General features: G+C 43.7%; 2 protein-coding genes across 2 annotated transcripts; one reads left to right on the top strand and one right to left on the bottom strand.

Moving 5' to 3' along the window:
* Positions 1-245: 245 nt before the first annotated feature.
* Positions 246-15,559, top strand: mapk9 (mitogen-activated protein kinase 9). Its single transcript, XM_080502733.1, has 12 exons — positions 246-417; positions 5,852-5,998; positions 8,048-8,177; positions 8,452-8,510; positions 8,840-8,978; positions 9,101-9,266; positions 11,237-11,308; positions 12,213-12,395; positions 12,821-12,945; positions 13,043-13,106; positions 13,376-13,447; positions 13,715-15,559. The coding sequence occupies exons 2-12, from the start codon at positions 5,883-5,885 to the stop codon at positions 13,849-13,851; spliced, it is 1,263 nt and encodes a 420-aa protein (XP_080358859.1). The 5' UTR covers positions 246-417; positions 5,852-5,882; the 3' UTR covers positions 13,852-15,559.
* A 153-nt stretch (positions 15,560-15,712) lies between these two features.
* On the bottom strand, positions 15,713-18,756 carry LOC308134891 (uncharacterized protein). Its single transcript, XM_080502734.1, has 2 exons — positions 17,607-18,756; positions 15,713-16,240 (listed from the first exon to the last, which is right to left on the bottom strand). Exons 1-2 carry the CDS (start codon positions 18,569-18,571, stop codon positions 16,003-16,005), a joined length of 1,203 nt encoding a protein of 400 aa, XP_080358860.1. The 5' UTR covers positions 18,572-18,756; the 3' UTR covers positions 15,713-16,002.
* Between the last annotated feature and the right edge of the window lie 3,045 nt (positions 18,757-21,801).

Below are 21,801 nucleotides of genomic sequence, written 5' to 3'. Positions count from 1 at the left end.
CAGGCCATTATATCTATGAATCATGAATAAATAATGTGCATTATTGCTATTTATATCAGTATATCTTCTGACATCAGGATATAATGTTTCTACATGATTACAAGACAGTGGACGACATCCCTAGAAAAAAGTTCACTCTTCGCACAGTAATAAAAACTTTACGCCCACGTAAAGCCTACGCGGTGACGTCATCGGTCCGGGCTTGTTGTGACGTTCTCTTCCTCCGCACCAGCCGTCCTCCGTGCTGCCGCTGGAGTTAGCTCAAGAAACTACCGGGGGCTCTATCAGTCGTGACAAGCCGGGGCCGCTTGCTCCCCTCAACTTTCCCGAGTCCCGGTTGAGCCTGAAAGCCGCGGAGAGTGTGTTGCCGGTGTTTTTCGATGCATGGGAGTGCCCTGGGAGCGGCGACGGGAGAAGGTAGGTCCGGTTGCTCGCGCTTGCTGCTGCCGCCTCCCGCCGTCCGTTGGTCCGTCAGAGCTTTCAGTTCAGCCCCGGCGGCCCGGGCAGACTACCGCATTGCTGCCGATAAAAATGGAAGAAAAAAAAAAAAAAAAAAAAGACAGGCGGTGTTGGGGCCCCGGTAACTTCTTCACAGCCTGCCAGATGTGTGGCGGATTAACACGGGGGATATGTCAGCCGAACTTTGGCTGCACGTAGCGGTGATTTTTTTTTTTTTTTTTTTTCACCGAGTGCTGCTGCGGCTGTGTCATACACGGTGACTTCATACCTCTGTGTGTGTGTGTGTGTGTGTGTGTGTGTGTGTGTGTGTGTGTGTGTGTGTGTGTGTGTGTGTGTGTGTGTGTGTGTGTGTGTGTGTGTGTGTGTGTGTGTGTGTTCGAAAATTGACCCGTTTAAAAACCTCTCGATTGTCGTAGTTCACCTTCACACCTTCAATAAATGACATTTCTGTTTACCCACATTTGCTCCGGGTTTCAAACCTTTGACACTTCTTGCCCAAAAAGCACAGGTACAGATGTGGCCGGCGTTGCGTTTCACCTCTTGTCTCGCTCATTCGGACAAGTTAAAGCTTGTCAATGAATTAAGAGCCAGGCGCACACTGGATTGTCATATTTAAAGTGTGCTGAATGCCAGCGCATAAGCAGGTTGTTTGATTTAACAAGACCAGGATCTTTCTCTCTCTCTCTCTCTCTCTCTCTCTCTCTCTCTCTTTCCATCTCTCTCTCTCTCAAAAACCACCACCATGAAAAGATGCCAGGAGCAACACGTGTATCACTGGCATGCTCTTGTGAAGCCCATCTTTTGCATCCTCCGTCCTCTTCAAGAGGCTGATCTCATACTCCTGACATTTTCAGTTCAGCGGCCGCCCCGTCATGGTTTTGACCACCCCTTTTTTCTTTTTTTTTTTGCTGTGTTTTGTAACTCTGCTGCTACATCACAATGAGATGTTGAGTCTCCCGGCCATGCTAATCTGATCTCATAACCAGTTCACTGAATCCCATGCAAGCGCTCTCAGCTGAGAGCCACATCAGACCCAGAGGCTGGACTTGGACTGGACACAGGCCATGACGAGATCGGGTTGAGGACGGCGATGCTCTTGTGAAGGTCACTTCTCCCATTAAGTCACGCAGAAGTGAAGCCAGCGTGAACATATTCCAGTAGAATTTTGGATCAGTACATGAAAGTCTAACAGCACTCGTATGCCTTCTGTCGCCTTTCTTATGGGACAAATATATCTGACTTGCATTGAATTAAGCATTTAGTTATTCTTTGGCAGCATGTAGCCCTTTTAGACGTTTAAATCAATGAACATTTTTGGATAAAAGAAGTCGATATTAACGCCGGACTGGCGCGTCTCATCATAGGTTAAGATGCGACTGAACTTTTGAATGCCGTTAACGTTATGAGTTGCCTTGTTGATTTGGTACAGGGCGACGTTGCAGTGGTTCGCTTTTCTCCAAATTTACACAGAATACTTTTTGGCCTGTCGACTCTAAAGAGGTCACTGGTGTGACTTTGTGGATTGGCCGCTTGTCTCTTGGTGCTTGATGGATGACTTGTCAATAGTCTGACCTTTTGTTTCGCCCCGTCTCGGTCGGGGACGGGCTCGATCTCTCGGAACGCGGACGAAAGGACCACGTTTCTTTGCATTTCAACGCCCTCCGATCCCGCCAGCGCGGTTACAATACTTCATTAGTTTTGTCTTCACAGTCGAAGCGCTGGCAGGCTGGAATGATATTGTCAGTGTAAAAGAGATGCAGTGTAATTACTGCGATCTGTGGAAATTTGCAGTTTAGTGAGTTTATAATTTAACTGAGGTTTCAATTAAGTGTTGGAGGCTAAATTTGCAGCCGCAGTCATTACATGGTTAATTATTCAATCTAGAATAACTCTCTCGTATTAAATGAAGTATTTGTTTCCCCCCATATTTACTGGACCAGCAGAAAGGCATACTTAAATCGGTAGCGACCAAGTGATGAAAGCTATTATTGAGAAGCTGTGGACTTAATCTCTTCTTTGTTATATCCTGGGAGGCTTCTTATGGGGACGTCCTCCCTCTTCAATTTGCAAAAAGCTCCCCCAAGCCTGCGGGCCACAGCGATCACAGGTGTGTGTGTAGTGTGTGTGTCTGTGCTCCTGTGTCTATCTGGCTTTTTTTTTTTTTTTTTTATCTTACACGCAATTTTGGCCAAACTTCACCATCTCTGTGTATCTGCTCTCAATCAAACGTACATTTCGACTCGAGCTGGGCAGCAAGTGAAGGATTACTTCTTCGCTGTGCCCGCTGACGCCGAAATGGGTTTTTGTTGTGATTAATGATTCTTGCGTTGCATCATTATCTTGATAGGAGTACTGTGAATCAGCACAACAGACATTTGGGTAAAAAAAAAAAGTATTTATTCTGCAGAGGAAGATCAAAGTGCTACTGGGGCCTGTTTCATGCTCCCATGTTGCCCTCAGAGAAATGGGTGGCAGGAAGGTGTTTACTCAAATAAAAAAAATATTTACCAAAGCACATAAAGTACAGGATATCCAAAAGTACGCTGTTTCCCGTGCCCTTGCATTTTGTTGAACATTCATCAGAAGTTCTATCGAAGCCTTTCAATCCCTCAAGCCCTTTAATTGTCACTAACAACAATTATACATAGTATAATGAGCAGTGAAATGTTTTAAGTAGCTGTTCCACACCAGAACAAAAACAACAGTTTTTTGTTTTTTTTATGGGATGGGAGAATCGAAATAAAAACCCAGAACACACATGATGAAAATGGCACTCAAAATAACACCCTATAGGACATTAATGATAATGAATAAAAATAAGAAGAAAATGTAGGCACACGAAAGATAAAAGATAAATAAATATGAGTTGACCAGTGTTGAATAGTGCCAATAAACAGTAGTTGATCTATTGAGGGAAGATGGGATTAAATTAAGAAAGGCCGCAGATTGAGGGAATGTGATAACTACAAAGCTGAAGAAAATGCGAAGCCTTGAAATGAGCTGGGAGAAAGTGAAGGTGTTTTGCTGCTCTCCTCCGATGCGTTAATAAAGGCGCCAGCTCTGGATGAACATGTGAGACGGCGAACAGCCAAGGAGGCAGAGAAAGACAGTAGATGGAGATGAGGATTCATTTCTCATCTGAGTGATGGTGTGGCTGCAGACCCACACCTCCTACGTTGAATTTGAAGGATGTTTTTTTTTTCTTCTTTTAACGAGACATTGCAGGGAAGGACAAAAAAAAGAAAAACCCCGAACTGGCTGTTTTCAAAAAGTAAACTTTGCTTATGGAAAAGCAATTCTATGATATCCTGTTGTAGTTTTGTATTTCTTCGTGTAACATCTTCCTCCATCTTCATGTTCTCCTCCCGACGCTGCATCCATGGATCTTCTCTGAAGTCTTCCTCTTCTCCTGCTTGGCAGCTCCAGCATCCTTTATCCAATGGATCCACTCTCCTTCCTTGTTAAAAAACAACAAAAACAACATATTAACCTCAATACCTAACTTCATCTAGCTTATTAAACAAACACATCATATAATTTAATCTCGATTGCAGTAATGTGCAATAAAAGCTACTCTGATGGCTTGGACCTCTGAAACCTGATTTTTTTTTTTTTTTTTTTTTTTTTTTTTGTCATGTAGTGAAGCAGAAATAAGACCCACCATCTGTAGGTCAGCATCACTTTTGTGGATCCAGAGCAGCTTCAAGCCTCCTGAGTTTAAGTTCTTCATAACATCTTGCATTGTGTTTTTGTTGTTGTTGTTGTTGTTGTTGTTGGTTTTTTTTTTTTTTTAACATTTCACCGACTTACCGCACACAGATCAACTAAAGTGTTCCGTGTTCTTTTAAAGTTCCAGTTTTCCCGCGAATGACCACACACAGTGTGATTTTCGGGCGTCCCAGGCGAAGACAACCTGCGATAGAATTCCGACAGCGTCACAAATCTGTAGTGGTCGTGACTGCTGTGAACTGGTACTTATAAATGACTCTTTCGAGTTGTTGTGTCTGGGCTCACGTTGTGTATTTTCTAATCATTTTTCTGCACATATGACAGACATGAACCATGCCTTAATATTTGCAATATTTTTACTGGTGTCGTCGATAAATCACGTATTTGTGTTTATAATTCCCTTATCTTGTTATATTCACCTCTGAATGCACACAGCCTTCCTTGTTTGGCAGCAGCCGGCATGATGATGAGGCTCATGTGAAATTCCAAGCGCTCTGTGATGTATGTTGCATGTCTCTGCTTTTGACTGAGATGGAAGCTGAACGCTCGACGGGCCGAAAGATGATCTTTCGAGGCAGAAAGTGATAGAAAGGGGAAAACGGGTGTTTCAAGTTGTGTTTTTTCTTTCATTAAAATCTATCTCTGTGAAGCACAAAATAATAACTGCTATTCTGCACGGCCTTTCCTCTCTGATTTTCGCTCGAAGACTGCTGCACTGAGAAAGCGTTCGGACTCGAGCAGTTTAAAGTGTCGTCGAGCTCCATTCGCTGCCTTTTTCTGCGGAGCGCTATCTCTGTCTGACCATGAAAACCAGTGTGTCATTGTTCTCCGTCGAGGCTAAAAAACCGGGCTCCATTTAACTTATGGCTGTGTGCCGTGACTGCTCACTGTTGCATAGCTACACGATTGCGTGTCCTCACCCACGCACGCACGCACACACACACACACACACACGCACACACACCGAAATGACGGCCAACAATAATACCCCTCCGCTTCCTGCCGGGGGAATCAATGCCAGTGTAGCCATATTTATCATGAAGACACCAGCGCGTCACATGTTTTTTTTTTACATTTCTAAACATGTACGACGTGTGCTGCTTACGTCAGCACACACACGCACACACAGATACACACACACACACGCACACATGCTGCAAGTGAAGCTTGATGCGGATTCAAGGAAAATAACGAGTGTGTGTGTTTTACTGTGCATGGATGTGTCAGAATGAGTTCAGACACAGCCGTGAGAGCCTCGGGAACACCAAGCTGTCAGCCTTCTGCCGTCTTCATATGCACGCACGCACGCACGCACGCACGCACGCACGCACACACACACACACACACACACACACACACACACGAACAGCTTCAGCTCCAAAACACTGTCATATAAGACAAACAAACAGGGCAGAAAGCCGTGATGGATCTGTGTTTTCAGGCTGAGCTGTGAATGAAATGAGTAATTCTTTATCAGTGTAAAAAGCTTATCTCCCTGATGTGGGCTTATTGATGTGGAAGCTCGTTTACCTTTTTTGCCTAACTGTGGCGATAAGGGAATGTGTACCAAGATAATTCACCGGTGTTTTTCTTTCTTTTTTTTCTTTTTTTTCTCCTATTTCTACTCACTTCTCTGTATGTGTTTGTTGTTGATGCGCTGCAGAAAGTGCCGGCGGTCCTGACTGTTCAGCAGGATGAGTGAGGCAGACAGCCAGTTCTACAGTGTCCAGGTGGGCGACTCCACCTTCACGGTACTGAAGCGCTACCAGCAGCTCCGTGCCATCGGCTCTGGGGCTCAAGGCATCGTCTGGTGAGAGCTCCTGCTTTCATCAATCTTCTAACGATTGTGCAACCAAGTCAAGATACTATTTAATAGCTGATATTTATAGAGCTGGACGTGATTTATTTGTACAAAACACATTTTGCCTTAATATGAGAGTAGGGTTTTGTTAGCATTTATTCAATAGTGCTGCTTAAAATTCTACCCATTGAAACAATTAGTTATCTTAAAGCGTTCAGATAAACTTTTTTTTAAACCAGTTAAAAGGTTCAGGTTCAGGATATTTCAAGTTACAAACATTTAAACAAGCGCAAGAAGAGTTGTGATTTTTATTGCCTTCCATCCAAAACAACTGTCAACAACAGAAAACCTTTATCAAGAGCTAAACATTGTGAATCAAAAAGTCCAATTCAGCAGTTGAGGGTTGTAGATCACTGAATCAATAAAAGCATATCACAACCTGGACAGGCCACCTGTCCATCTCCAGGCTTGAATTTTTTTTTTTTAAATTCGCCCACATTTTCTTTGTGGCTGATGTGAATTTGCTGCCTGACAGGATGCACCCTCAATCTCAGCCACAAGATTCATTCACTCAATTTGCCACATTTTCGGATGCCTGCCAAACTTAACACTCGACGGCTCCTTGTCGACGGCTTCCATTTCAGCCGGTTTGGAGTCAGCTGAGGTGGTGTGTGTTGATTGTAAAACAGCTGAGGTGGATGAAACTCTCCACAAAGCAGATTAAATATGAACGTTTATGACTTTCGAGAGCCGGATTGGCGTTTTACTCGCAATGATTTATTTCAGTTTGCCGACTGTGACGAGGGTTGTTATCTTCTGCATTATCATCACAGCCTCTCGGCTCTGATGTTTGTTGGTTTGTTTGCGGAGGAACTCGGGTCTGACAGTGAAGAGGCCGCAGCATGACAGTAAATTATAAGCTGTGCCATTCATTCATCTTCTATAGCGCTTTATCCAACTAAGTGTCACTTTGCCTTGGGGCCGATCCCAGCTGACGGGTGAAAGCAGAGCCAGTCCGTCGCAGGGCAAACACAGACACACACACTCATATTCACACTCGCAGGCCATCTATTGTCGCCAAATTAACTTTGAGCACACATTTCTGGACTGTACTTGGAGAAAAACCTACACATGCACATAGAGAATACGATAAACTCTGGAGTCCAACTTTGATTTGAACTGGTGCTTGATATTTGTTTCAACCCTTTGGTCAGGTCCCAGGTTTTGATACCCGCAGGCGGAAGCGATTTATTGCTAAATAGATCCAATTCCCTTCTGGTTAGTTGAAGCTGCAGCAATTGTCCCTCTTTGATGACAACGTAAACTCAAGAGTTGAAGGAGAGTCAACGACCAACTAAAAGCATATTGGTAGATAAAGGATTTACCACCCATCGTGAAATCAGTGAGAACTACAACTTCTTGTGCAAACAAACGAAAGCCGTCCTTCTCATTAATGACAATTCTGCTACATTAGAGTCATATTGTGTATTATTCTCTCTTACGTCTGTTCTTTTAGCGCTATAATAAGTCAAAATGTCCAGTGTGAAACGGACTGTCAAGGCAACTGTTGACAACAGTAGAATGTAATCTACAGCAGAGGTTATATTGATTCCCTGCAGATGTGCATGGTCGCGTCATCAAACACAAAGAATATCTAATTATTCATTTAGCGTGTTTAATACCCTATTTTCTGACTAATACATTTGTTCTACTTCAAAACTAAAAAGTATTATTATTATTGTTTCAGATCTGTTTTTATCAAGAGAAAAAGCAGGTAGTCAAATTTACAACAACAAAAAAAAAGAATCTTGTGTGCCTGTTTTTTTTTTTTTTTTTTTTCTTTTACAAGGTGACCCAGCTAGATAACAATTTTTATTTTCCTGGTTTTATAGCAACTCGTGAAAATAATGGTTTGCTCAGAGGCACCTATCTCCTGGTCTGATAACCTTTGTCTGTCTGCTCTGTCTCTGTCTCTGTCTCTGTCTCTGTCTCTGTCTCTGTCTCTGTCTCTCTTTCTCTCTCTCTCTCTCTCTCTCTCTCTCTCTCTTTCTCGAGCAGCTCTGCACTGGACACAGTCCTCGGTATACCGGTGGCAGTGAAAAAGCTGTGTCGGCCCTTTCAGAACCAGACTCATGCTAAACGTGCATACAGGGAGCTGGTGCTCCTCAAATGCGTCAACCACAAAAATGTAAGAGCTTTTTTTATCTCCCCCCTGTGCCTAACGGATTGATACAAATGCGATAATGTCTTACGCTTTACTAAAGGAGTTACGCACGTACGACAGATGTTCAATTGGAAATAGAGCAAACCCGAAAAAGCGTCTCTGCGATGCAGGTTAAAGTTTCCGCATCCAGTGCGATTCCTCTTGATGGCTCCGCCTCGGTTGTTTGGCTCTCCTCAGTGAAGTGGATGTAGATGCGAGAGTAACGGAGTGGACTAATGGCCTGTCTTTCTGCTCTCAGATCATCCGTCTGATCAATGTTTTCACGCCTCAGAAGTCCCTGGAGGAGTTCCAGGACCTGTGAGTAACAGTGCAGTGTTTTTAGCTCAACTTTGCTCTTGTTTCTGCAGCTTTCAAAAGGCTTTAGATCAAATGTTTTGGTTTGTTGTTGTTTGTTTTTTTTTCTTCTACTTTAATACCAAACATCCAGCATCTATTGCTGCTCTGTGTTGCGTTCATATGGTTCTGACTTCAATCTCTTATTTATTACACTAGTCACCTTCATTCTTTTCCCGTTGATCCTGCTTTGATTTCATTCGTTTTCTCTGCACTTGTCGTTCTTCGATGATAATGCAGTGTAACACAATCTCTGGTAAGCCTTTTTTTTCATTTGTTGCTCCCCTCTTAAGGTACCTGGTAATGGAGCTGATGGATGCAAGCCTCTGCCAGGTGATTCATATGGACCTGGACCATGAGAGGATGTCCTACCTGCTCTACCAGATCCTCTGTGGAATCAGACATCTGCACTCTGCAGGCATCATCCACAGGGTAAATCCAAGCAATGCTCCTGCTCTGTCTTTTATTTGAGTATTCGAGACTACAATATGTACAGTGTATATTATATTTAGAATTTAAAACCGTCATAATCAAGGTGACACTTTTGCCTTCAGGATCTGAAGCCCAGCAACATTGTGGTGAAGTCCGATTGCACTCTGAAGATCTTGGACTTTGGCCTGGCGAGGACAGCGTGCACTAACTTCATGATGACCCCGTATGTAGTGACCCGATACTACCGCGCCCCAGAAGTCATCCTGGGCATGAAGTATAAGGAGAATGGTAAATGAAACCAATTACTATATGGGTATTTTTTTTAAATTCTATGATGCTCTTGTTACGTATCAAGTTTGGCAGTAAAGAGTTTTGCCAGTGTCAGTAAATGTCTTCACTACTGTGGTGCAGTGGACCTGTGGTCGGTTGGCTGCATTATGGCTGAAATGTTCTCCCACAAAGTCCTCTTCCCCGGAAAGGACTGTATCCTTTGTTGTTGGTCTCTTTACACATACACATGGACGTATAGATACATCTTTACACGTTGCATATTTTTCGAGAAACAAGAACAGAAGACCTATTATACTTTGTTAAATAAAACATAATTTATGTGTCAAACAGCTGGTACCAGTGACACGGCCACAGATTTAGTTTGATTCCGAGATTTTATCTACAACTTTTAGGCCAGATCTTTTTCTCTTTTTTTTGTGTGGAGGAAGCAGGAGGGAACTTACAACCAGGTGTCGGCTGGTTTGGAGGTATTTCACGCAGTGAAGTGAAGTCGGATGTTTCCCACTCACATTTATAATAACCCGTTTTCAGTTTCAGTTCACCACTGAAGGGATTTCATATTATATAATGTCTCTTTCATTCTAAACTAATGAAGATTAATGCCTATCTTTAGCTGCTGATTCCCAAAATGCTGACATTGTTATTCATTAGAATTTAGTTTCTTTCACCGATGACAATATCGCCATGTCAAAGTATTTTTCCAAGAAAATAATCCAACAGATGAGTAGACATAGGCGACGGTGAAACGTTAAAAACTCCCTTTTAATAAAAGGAAACCTCTGCAGGAACAAGCTCTGAGACTTTCTGCCTGCTCTGGTTGTGGTTTAAGGGAAGACAGAGAGAATAGAATAGCAAGGAAATCTAATGACTTGTAATGGAACCATATGGAACGGCGAATAAGCTCAGTGCATCAGAGAAGGTCATATTTCAGCGTAAACCTAAAGCTGACTGACTCGACAATGACCCAAGGTGACCTGACTCAGCCTGAACTGTAACCTTTATCCTACAGGAATGTTTTAGGCCTCATCCTAAAAAGTAGAGATTGTGAAACTAGGAGCTGTTTCAACAATCTGTCAAAGCTTTATATACATTACGGTCACTGGGAAATAATTCCAGCTAAAGAAACGGAGCCACGACTGTATTTGTCCGTCAACGTATTTTAGTTTTTCCAAATAATATTTTATAGTAGCTTATTTTCAAAGTCTACATGTAACCTGAGGCGTTAGACTGGGTAGGACGGCAAACAGGAAGCAGTCATCAAACTAATCAGGCTTGTTATTAGTTCATTGCCAAACGTTGAAGTCCTCGTAGCAAGTGAACCGCATCAACGGCTTTGTCCGATCAAGCGCAATGAATGGCAACTTGTGTAAAGTTTACATGTGAGTTTATACGTCGTCTGTGTCAGCTGGGCATGCGGTTTGTCTGTAGGGGGCGTTATCAGGCCCGAGGCCTTTCGCTCCACCGAAACTGAAATGGATAAGAAGAGAGGGGGGGGTGATGGCTATTTGCCTTTTACAAACATTCTCAAGCAAAGAGTGAGGGAGATGGGCCACATCATTCTCTGTTGCACACGCACACACACACACACACACACACACATACACACACACAGCGAGGGAGAAAGCAACAGCTGTGTAAACCGATAAGCAGAGCCGAGGAGAAAAGGCCTGGAAGGCTGGGAGAGAGAGGGGGCGGCGGGGAGGGGGGGGGGGGGAATCCAGTCTGAAGATGAATATGATGAAAGCACCAGGCCGTGGCACGACTGGAAGATGGAGTGAAACAGCAGAGCTGGTGTTTTGCATTTCAATGTTTGTCATTCACACGTTACCCACAGAGCATGTTGTTCATCGACGCAGCGTCCATATGTCATTTATTTGAACTGTTGTATATGGTCAGTGTTCTGTGGTCATTTTTTTTTATTTAATGTCTGGTGTGTGTGTGTGTGTGTGTGTGTTTTCTGTTCCCAGTGGACATCTGGTCAGTGGGGTGCATCATGGGAGAGATGGTAAAAGGCAGCGTCATCTTCCAGGGCACCGATCGTATCCTTCGCCGCTCTCATCGTCTCTGTGCCACTTCTTGTCCCTTTTCTTTCACTTCTCACCCTCCATCAATGTGTCTTTCTTTCCTTTTTTTTGCTTCTGAAGTCAAAGATGGGCGACGGGTCCCAGCTGAAGCATTCTATCAACGTGTTAATTGTTAATCTGCGTGGCTCTGACTCAGATGTCTGTCATCGTTTTAATTAATAGAAGCAATCAAATTCAAGTGATTCACATCATTTGCATTTATAGTGGCCGTCTCTCTGCTTGCATTGGGCCTCTTCGCTCGCCAGCTACAAGCTATAGGCTTCCTCTGCGCTGGACGTGTACACCTGAGTCGCTGAGAATGAATACAAAGGACAAGTGTGATTGGAGGACAGATTGCTTTTCATTCTGAGGGGTAATTGCCCTCTTCAGTTGTCAGCCAGGCAGCCGTATATCTTTGTATTTTTAGCCAGGCTAAAATGGTCAGAGGGATTGTAATGTTGCTCGATTTGTTGAGACGCCACGCTGACCCAGACTGAAATATCCCAACCAATTGTTTCTTGATGATGCATCCTCATCAGAATGTCATTTCCTTTTAATTCCTCAGGTTACATTAGCCACGAAAAGTCCACAGATTAATGCTTCCTTGAGAGCAAAAGACTGCTGACTTGACTTTTATCACAACGTCAGTAATTACATTTAATAAATGCTCTTGTTTGAGACTAATTCTTCAAGTATTAACACTGAAATCAAAGTGCTGACCATAAGACGAGACAGAAGATGGATGTTTGTATTTGATATATAAGAGGCATCAGTTTGTCACCTGATCATGTGCCTTAGCATATGTTCCCAATATTTGCTGTCACACTTGCATGCATGTCCTTGAAGCAACAAGCTTTTCCATAACCAGTATGCTGAGCAGACATCGACCAGTGGAATAAGGTGATTGAAGTTCTGGGCACACCCAGTCTGGAGTTTATGAACCGACTGATGGAGACCGTCAGGAACTATGTGATGAACAAGCCACAGTATCCTGGCGTCAGCTTCGCAGAGCTTTTCCCGGACTGGGCATTCCCCTCTGACTCAGAACATGACAAACTAAAGAGTAAGAACACTGGACATTGAAAATACACTCTTTCATTCTGGATTCATATCAGTTTTTTTTTTTTTTTTGACGAGTTTGAAGATTACCACAATTGATTAGAATTTAGTTTGACTATGTTTAGAAATCAAAACATTAGTTTTTTTTTCTGTTGACAATAGTAATAGTCCCAATAATAAAATGTGATTGAACTCACTACACATACTTTTTCACAAAATTACCATACAAGTGCAAAGTTTACTGTTCCGATCTGTGCCGTTTAAAGTCAGAAATCTAATCTCTGGAACCTGAGAACAAAGCTTGACATTGCCGGAGAGGTAACCCCACCCCTCGGGTGGGAAAATAATCAGTTCTCACAAAGACGACTCGGAGGAAGTGATGTCATCGCTCTCCTGCCTTCAGTAACATTTCTCTTTCCATGTTTACAGCGGGTCAAGCACGGGACCTGCTATCCAAAATGCTGGTCATCGATCCTGAATGCCGCATCTCTGTAGAAGAAGCCCTCAATCACCCCTATATTCATGTGTGGTACGACCCTGCGGAGGCAGACGCGGTGAGGAAACCTCTTCCCTCCAGTGCCGCTACTTTTCATCTGTGCTGCAGCTATGTGTGACCTTGCTCTTCTTCGTAAATCTCCTTGCGTTTCCCAGCCTCCTCCCCAGATTTCAGATAAGCAGCTGGAAGAGAGAGAGCACACCATCGAGCAGTGGAAAGGTAGGACACACTGCCCTCTAGAGAAATACACCAGCTCTGCACTTTAAATATGTCAACATCAATATTTGTCGGAATTGTGTGTTATTATATTATATTTATATTATGGGCACTTTCCTTTTGCTTATGCCACGATACATCATCTCAGACCATCTGGTGGTTGTGCTTTTGTAGTCAAGAAGTAACCATGACATCATTTAGCTCAAGAAAACAATCCTGTGAAATAATAATAATCCCCCCAAAAAAAACTAATCTTCTCTGTTTCTTCACAGAACTTATTTATGAAGAGGTGATCGACTGGGAGGAGAGGAACAAAAATGGGTTAATGAAGGAGGATTGTTCAGGTAAACTAAATGCATCAACTACATCAAGTTCAATATCAGCCAGGTTCACGGTAGTATGGTTGTCATATAGCCAGGTTACACCGAAGAAAACATGAAGAATTATCAAGTCAGTTTACCATTTAGACCATTTATTTGTTGCTTTAAAGACCCATGACCACCATGGAATGAAGAAAAAAAAATCCTTGCCAATTCATATCGAACGTTGATGTTCTGTGTGCTCGCACATCGTAAGTCTCTAACTTGAGTTTGTCTTCGCCCGGTTATCAGATGTGGTGTCGGGTTCGGCATCTCAGTCCTCTTCAGCCAACGACATCTCGTCCATGTCCACGGAGCACACCTTGGCCTCGGACACGGACAGCAGCAGCATCGACACGCTGACAGGACCGCTGGATGAGAGTCAGTGAACAGTGTCCATTTCCACAAGTGTCTGTCTATCTGCCTCAGCCCCTCCCACCTCTCTCTCGATGTCAATCAGCCGTCACCTTCCTTCTTCCACCTCTTCTCTCCACCTCGTGTCCTGTTCATTTCTCCTTGCCTCCTGAACCTCAATAAACAGGTCTATTTTTCTATTTTCTTTCCCCATTACTCTGCTCGATCCCATTGATCCTTCTCATCCTCATGTTCTGTTTTGAGCTGCCGCGTATAGGTCAGAATTAACCGTGTGAAACAGTTCGCCTTTCTCTTCTTAGTGGATGTTTTTACCTTGATCATATGTTGGTCGTGTGTGCATCCGTATTGATTTCCAGGTTTCTGGGAGAAGGTTGGGAGTTCGTTTGATCAATTTGCTCGTTTTTTTTTTTTGATTTTTAAACCAGAGGTCATTGTCATCTTGTCAGAGCAGACACGTAATAAACACAGACCACGGCATCAATTAGCTGCATGTTAACGCAAAAAGGAACAAAAGCTTACAACTAAACGATCGCGTCAACCATCTGATGTTCACCTAATGATCAAATGCAAATCTACAGATTGAATGAATGTTTCGCACGTCGAGTGTTTTGCGGATTTCCACAGTGGTGTTTCTTTTCTAATGGATTGGCTTGATTGAAGTGAATTCTGAGCTTTTACTCCTGACAGCTGTGAGTGCAGTGTTACCGTTATATTCCCGGATATATTGTGCTGTATGTGAAGGCGTCGAGACCTGACGCCCATCGTGTCTGTGCATCCTTTCATCACCGAGAGACGAGTGGTGCTTGTTTTTGTCCATCATTTCAACATCAGTAGAGCTTTTTTTTTATATATATATATATATATATATATATATATATATATATATATATATATAATGCAATCACCCTGGTTCAACCGAAGGTACTGACTATCAACAAAAGAAGATTATAATCCTGTAAATCTGGAAAAGGACAAAATTGAAATGTATTTATTTTTATGTTCTTGCAAAATGTTGCACACCACCACAGTGAAGCCCATATATGAATTAGATTTCCTGTCAAAACAAATGGGTAGCTTGTTTTTATTTTTAACCATTCCACTAGTGCTGGAAATGTAGCAAAATGTCCATAAAATCAAATAACTTATAGTTCTCATGTAAAGATTATTGCATGAAGGCATCGTAATTATAAGATACTGTAGTTCTTGTTACAAAGAGAAATCCATTCAAGTGCTTTTTTTTTTTTTTTTGGACTAACAGTATCTTGATGTTCTAGGTTCTGAAAGCTGGTTAAAGAAATGTTTTTTTTTTTTTTTTTTTTTTGCCTTGCCTTGCCTCTGTGTATGTGTGCTGTGTGGCACCCTTACTTTTAGTCTTCTTTGAATCATCTTCAAGAACACAATCTACCACATGTGGGAAAGAAAAAGCCTGAGGAGAACGTTTCTATCGCAAGAAAAAGCAGACATGAGGTTCAAAGTGTAAAAGAGACTGCGGAGTCTGCGGAGTCCTGAACCACAATCAGGGCTGTGCAGCTCAGATGGAAACCTAAAGAGGAACCCTGGAAATGGACTGTGGAGCTGGGGTTTGTTTTTTTTTGTTTTGTTTTTGTTTTTTTGTGGGAGGGGGTTACTGAATGCACAGTGTGAATGACGTGCAGAAATGTAACACTACGGAGTCACAAAGGACTTTTGCACCATGTTGTACGCAAACATGACATCATTCGTTCAGTCATGCCTTAAATGAACTGAGGAGTGACGAAGTCGCTCTCTAAAAATCTTAGCAGAATCGGATGGAGCATCGTCGTGCTCAGAACATCTTGTCTATTACCCATGTTGAAGAAAATCCAAACTCCATTGTATGCACTGTACATCTCACAGTTTGTTTCTCCTTTTATTTCGAGAGATGTCCCATGTGATACCAACGACCACAATATTATCACTCGACAAACATCTTTGCCCGTAATCAATAAAGTGGACATCAGTGGCTATTTTGTCTTCGACTTGTGTTTTGTGGTGAATAAATATCCACACAGGAGATTCCTTTATATTGACACATTGCTATAAAAGATCTTATCAAAAGATCTTTTATGTTCCTTATCTTTGTTTTTTTTCTTTCTCACCCTCGTCTTTGTGCACATTTCATCAAACGGCAAACACCTGGGTCATTCTTAGAAACTCTTCACGATGTACTCGGTCTTCTTCACCTCGGTGTTCAGCTCCCCGAAGGTGTCGAAGAACTGCTCCATCTCCCTCTGCAGCGTGGCGTTGCGTTGCTCGGCGGCGGCCCGGGCTCTCTCCGACTCTCCGATCTTGGCCTGGACCGCCTGGTACCAGTGCCGCTGCTGCGCGAGGTCCGCCTTCAGGCGAACAACCTCAACCTGCAGCTCCTCGTTTCTCTGCTCCAAGCTGAGGGCGCCAGAAAGACACGTTTGACTTTCGCGCCGATTGCTTCGTTTATCAGTGATAATCAGTGAGGTCTGTGGGTGAAACTGATATTCGTATTAGTGGTTTGTCTGTCTTTGTCATTGGGTTTGTCTACCTGATATAATTAAATGTGTCAAGTCAACACAACATGTTCCCAGCTGATCGTTTGCTTCACATTCTGGTCTGTAATTTCAGTGCCATTCAGCTTCTATGCAGTTTTGTCCAACCAAGCCGGTACCAGCGGATGACGGGTGGAGGAGACTTGAACAAGTCCATAACAGGTCAAACACTAAGACAGACGACCACATACACTCACATCAGTTTCTCGCAAATGCCTGTTTTTGTAACGGTTGCAATAATTCCCATAACTTTTAACTTCTTGTTAGTATAATGGTTCTTATGGGGAACATTTAAAATAAGGTCAAACAATAAATAAACAGCCTTAGCTTGTCAGTCAGTGCTGAAATATATTTACATATTTTCTCATATTTTCTTGTCCAAAATATTTTAGAAGAAATAAATAATACTCACAAAGTCAGTACATTTCTATGACATGGATTTCATTATCATTTCGCTGCATTCTTGCAACAACTGGCACAAATAGTAAACATTTACTTTGGGGTCAGTTTCACTAAACCTTCTTGGATTCCATTATCTTATTCATTACAAACCATGTTGGAGCTGCGAAAAGTGTCCTTGCCAACTAGTAGTAATGAATGACCTTACACTGAGCCTTGCTCTATCTATACCAGTAATAAATGAGGTATGTGTTGTGTCTAGGTCAGCAGCATGGCCCCTTAAATTAGCTCTCTTTCCAGTGTCATGAGCTGTTTTCTATATGCCACCTCCTTTTTTTTTTTTTTTTTTTTACATTTTTATATCATACCAGCCAGCTCTTTGCTTCACATTAATATATTCAAGTGAAACACACACAAAGATGGTTAAAACAAAGTTGTTTTGTATAATTTTTTTATGTAATTTAGTACAGCCAAAGTCGGCATGATAGCACATCGTGGGAACTTTAGAGGTTTTTCGCTCTTGGTGCTCTTTGAACTAAACAGGATATGGGGTGAAGTTTTCAGTCAAGTGAGGAACCAGAGCTGCACAGCTGAGTGGACACACACAGTTTGGGAGCCTGGGAACATTGTGTTACCCTTCACTGAAAATACACCACGGGCTGTAAAACTCTTCCCTTCACTCAGTGGGCTGAAAATAAGAGATTGTCGCCGTGAGCTTGAGAACATTAAATTTAAGACATTTCAATTGTCTTTTACGTGGCGCGACTAATCTCTCCAGAGGGACTGTGTAGTTTGAAAAGGACACGCGAGACAGAATGATTAAAAACTACCTGATGATGCGCTCCTCGTACTCCTCCCTTTGTCTGACGATCTGCTGCTGGAGGCTGGTGAGGAGGCTGCGTAGAGCACTGGCAGAGGGGTCGGCCAGAGGTACTGGTGGGGGCACCCTCGGAGTCCATGATGCTGGCTGCATTGGATGCTGTACCTCAGTGGGGGGCTCCAGGACCTGGCACTTGTCTTGGCAGAGCTGCGGGGAACTTGCAGTGAGACGCTGAGTCGGAGGGAGCTGGTAATGCACCATTGGCTCCACAGGCATAAATCTACAGGATCTTGAGTCCAACTCTGGCCCCAGTTCATGTTTCCTGTCTTGGTCTGGATTCTGGTCCTGGCTACTTGAGTGACTTTTCATAAAGCCAATCTCACACGAAGCCCAAGGGCTCCTCTCTTCAGGCTCAGCATCCCCCTCTAGTCCTCCCTGGATCTGTTCAGGGACCCATGCCCTGTACATCGGCTCCTGGAAGCTTGTTTCCATGTCACAGACCTCTTGGAGGCTCTCAGCAGTTTCAGAGTCAGGAAGGTTATCATACAGAGACAGAGCGCTCTGGTGCTCCTCGCTCCGAGATGGGCTGGGGCTTTGGTTCTGATGAGCTCTGTCCTCTTCTCCCCAGTGACATCCCTGCTCTCCTCTTCCTCTCGCTCTGTTCATTCCTGGGCTCCACTCTGCCTCCCAGGCTTGTCCTCCTCTACAGCTGCAGTAACTGTGATCTGGCCAGGTGCCAAGCCCTCTTTGCCCGATGACCACAGCCTGAACCTCAGCCACAGCTGGGATCAGACCAGGCGGAGGGCTGGAGTGGCCCGGGAGTCTGGTTACAACAGGGCAGACACCCCGGCTCTCCATTTCCTTTTCTCTGGCTCGTTCTCGCTGGCCAAAAGGTGGGCAGTTGTCGTACAGGGGATCCGTGGAGCAGGAGCTGGAGGTGGTGGGGGTCTCTGTAGGAAGGCAGTGCAGCTCCATGATCCAAGCGAGCACATGGGGTTGCTGCGAGCCTCAGATATCTGCCCTCCCCTTTTCTGTCTGCTGTAACTTGGGATTAAAGGCTTGGATGGTGGATTTGTGAGCGTGGTATGGAGCCTCCCCTGTGCCAAGTGCTGATGTGTTGTGGGTAGAGAGGCAGGTGTAGCAGTTCTCCTCCCCTTTGCCGTGCCTTTTTGACAGAACTGCCTAATGGCAGACAGGTTGTAGTGTGGGTGTAACCAACATGGACTGAGTGTGTGTCTGAGTGTGTCTTTAAGCAGCACTGACATCAGCTGTTACTTTTGCACAACTTCTGGGGGAGGGACCAGGGTGTAATATTGTCAGGCTCATTCCTAAAGACAGTCACACATAACTGGAACCACAGAAATAGATAGTGGCCATGAGCACAACGTGTCAAACACACACAGTGATCACGATAATCTAGACGCTATGTTTGTGTCATGAAATCTGTCAAAAGCACACAAGGCAACAAGCTCAATGCTGGTTAGTGTCACATGACTAAATAGCGAAGAGCATTTTATGATCTGTTTAGATTTCAGTACCTCATTGTTGACACATCAGAAGGAAAGCATCCGACATGGATCTAGAAAACACTTCCTATTTTTTTTTAGAGACGCAGATTGAAAGACACAACAGAATTAGAGAAACAAAATAGTAGGTTGTCAATTTTAATGGCCAACATCGTTTTAAACCACAAGGTGGAGCTGCACACAACATTATGAAAGGCATGTGATTTATTTTTTTTACTTTGAATGGGTGTGAACCTCAGAAAATTCAGGCATTTTGAAGACAATGATGGCACTTCATAACAAAACTGTCAAGACAGATATGATGTCATTACCTCTTTCATTATTTTCCAGATACTCTTTTTAAATTTGGGAAACTCACATTATATATATATATGTTTTTTTTTTTTTTTCATTCACTCATGCTTTTCCCTAAAACCTGAATTCTGGGCCTGATTTTTAAAGATCACATATGGTCTGGTTACCCATCTGTCCCTGTTGGGGGTGGTTATCAAGGAGGAACCTCAATGACAGGTGCATCCTCAGGAAACGTCCACACCTTGTCCTTAAATCACTCCGGTCCAATGGCCGTGCGAGGTGTGACAGGAAGTGACAACTCTCGGTTTTTGTAAGCACACTGAAGAGTGCTCCATTCTGATAGCACTGATTCACTCGCAGCCGCCGAGAACAAAGTGTTTCGGCGAAACCTTGAAATGCCACTGCGGCGTCTCACATTATCAGGGATTCATTGCAAACTTCATTTCTTCATGGGCACATTTAACAGTCAGCTGTCAGTAAGCGCTGATAAAAAAAATAAAAAAAAAACCTTTTATCTGTCCTATGTAAATTCCTCCACGTCCTTCAAGGCTGCAGAGACTGGGTAGAAATCTTAAAGTTTCATCTGTTTGTAGACATGCACTGCAGGATTTAAATGTGGGCTTTTTGCTATAGCTCCTGCCTGCATTTGAAAAATCCCTCTGAACTGATGGAGGAAGAGGCTGTGGAATGTGGGTAAAGTGACCTGAAAATGCTCCAAAAAGTCCCCCCTGAGACGAGGCGGCAGACAAAAATACAACCAGCTGGAATATCAGACATTAGCTTTAATCTCGCTCATCCTCTGAGGGTTTGCCCTGACCTTCATCTGTCATTGGACAGCGAACCACAGTCCCCCCCCCCCCCCTTTACCCCGGCGTCCTGAAACCTGTGACTTATCGCAGCTTGATCTTTGACACGCAGAGGTTAAGCTTCTTTTCAAGACCCCCGTCACCTCTTCCCTCCCCTCCTCCTCTGTTCTTCTACACTTCCTGTACATCTGCGTAGTTGTTTGTAGCCATGACGACAGGATCCATGGCAACACAGATCCCCATGGTGCTAAATAATAAAGGTGGACGTATGGGGGAGAGGGAGGGGGGGGTGTCTCTGAGGCTATTTTAGCACGCGTCTCGATGGAGAGTAATTGAGTGGGGTCCTTGTTAACAAGAGACGGGGTATGCTGAACAGACGCAGCCTTCGGAGGCGGCGCACAGCTCTCTTCTTCTCAGATTCACGATGGCAGCGGAGAAACAAATGATACAGTCCATGGTGCAAACCTATGACCGTAAAAGAGTGTGTGGTGTGGTGTGGTGCAGTGACTATGAAGACGGCAACTTGCACTGCAGAGGGACGGAGAGATAAGGCAGAAACCAGGCCAGGTCTGTTTGTAATGTGACGGTGCATGCAGGTGTGTTTCGAAGAGATTACCATCCCCGCCTTTGCCCCCCCCCCCCCCCCCCCCCCCCTTCTGATCCCCCCTCCCCACCTCTCACTTTGTGGGTGCTTTCAAGCTGCTGTGCCACCTGAGCAGATTATACGCAGTTTCTTTGCTGTTTACTCATGTTTTATTAAGACGGCCCCGGTGTCAGATTCAGCAGTGACTTCAGAAGCTCTCACCAAAACCCTCCAACCCCTGCCACTCCCGGCGAGACGGCCTCCAACTCAGTCAAATCTTTAGAGTGCGGGTGGATGTCTTTTGTAGATTTCTTTTTTTTTTTCTGTAGTTACTGCAAATAATGCTGATACTGTAACGTCTGCATTACTCTGAACTGTCTGCCTCGGTTAGACCTGTTTCTAATTGTGCCCACTGCTGTATGTCTGTAATCTGAGCTGTCTGCACTCTGCAGGACAATTGGATTCACTGAAGTTCAATTATATTTGAGGAAGATGCTCCACAATGTGTGTGTTTATGGCTCTTGAAAAGACGCAGTTTGATAAAGTGACGTCAGCCACAAGAAGCGGCAACAAATAGCAGCAGATAAACTCCCAACATGCACACATTTCTTATATTGGGAAGATTATGTTTATTTTAACTTGTCCGAAGCACTACTGTGGATGCGGTAGGTTCGGCTCATGTTACGTACAGATGGATTTCTTTCTCCTCCAGCGAGTTCAGTGAAATAGTAATAGAACTATTACAGAGAAACAGAGGCACCTTTGTAGAACAGAAATGCATAAATAACCAACAATCCCGCAGACACAAGATAAAATCTAGGCAATATAGTTTTATATGATACTAACGAGTTCAATATTCCAGAAGAGACACATGGGACATTGTCTTTACGAAGATGATCTCAGAAATCTCAGAAAGTTATTTCGCTGGATGTGTGACTCGCCGCAGTTTTGCACCCATCTGATGCTGCTCATTCTTCATTGTAGTGCATTAATATT

The sequence above is a fragment of the Blennius ocellaris genome, assembly GCF_963422515.1.
Source record: "Blennius ocellaris genome assembly, chromosome: 9".
Lineage (NCBI taxonomy): Eukaryota > Metazoa > Chordata > Actinopteri > Blenniiformes > Blenniidae > Blennius > Blennius ocellaris.
The sequence above is the reverse complement of the archived record's forward strand: the minus strand, read 5'-3'. Positions and strand labels throughout refer to the sequence as shown.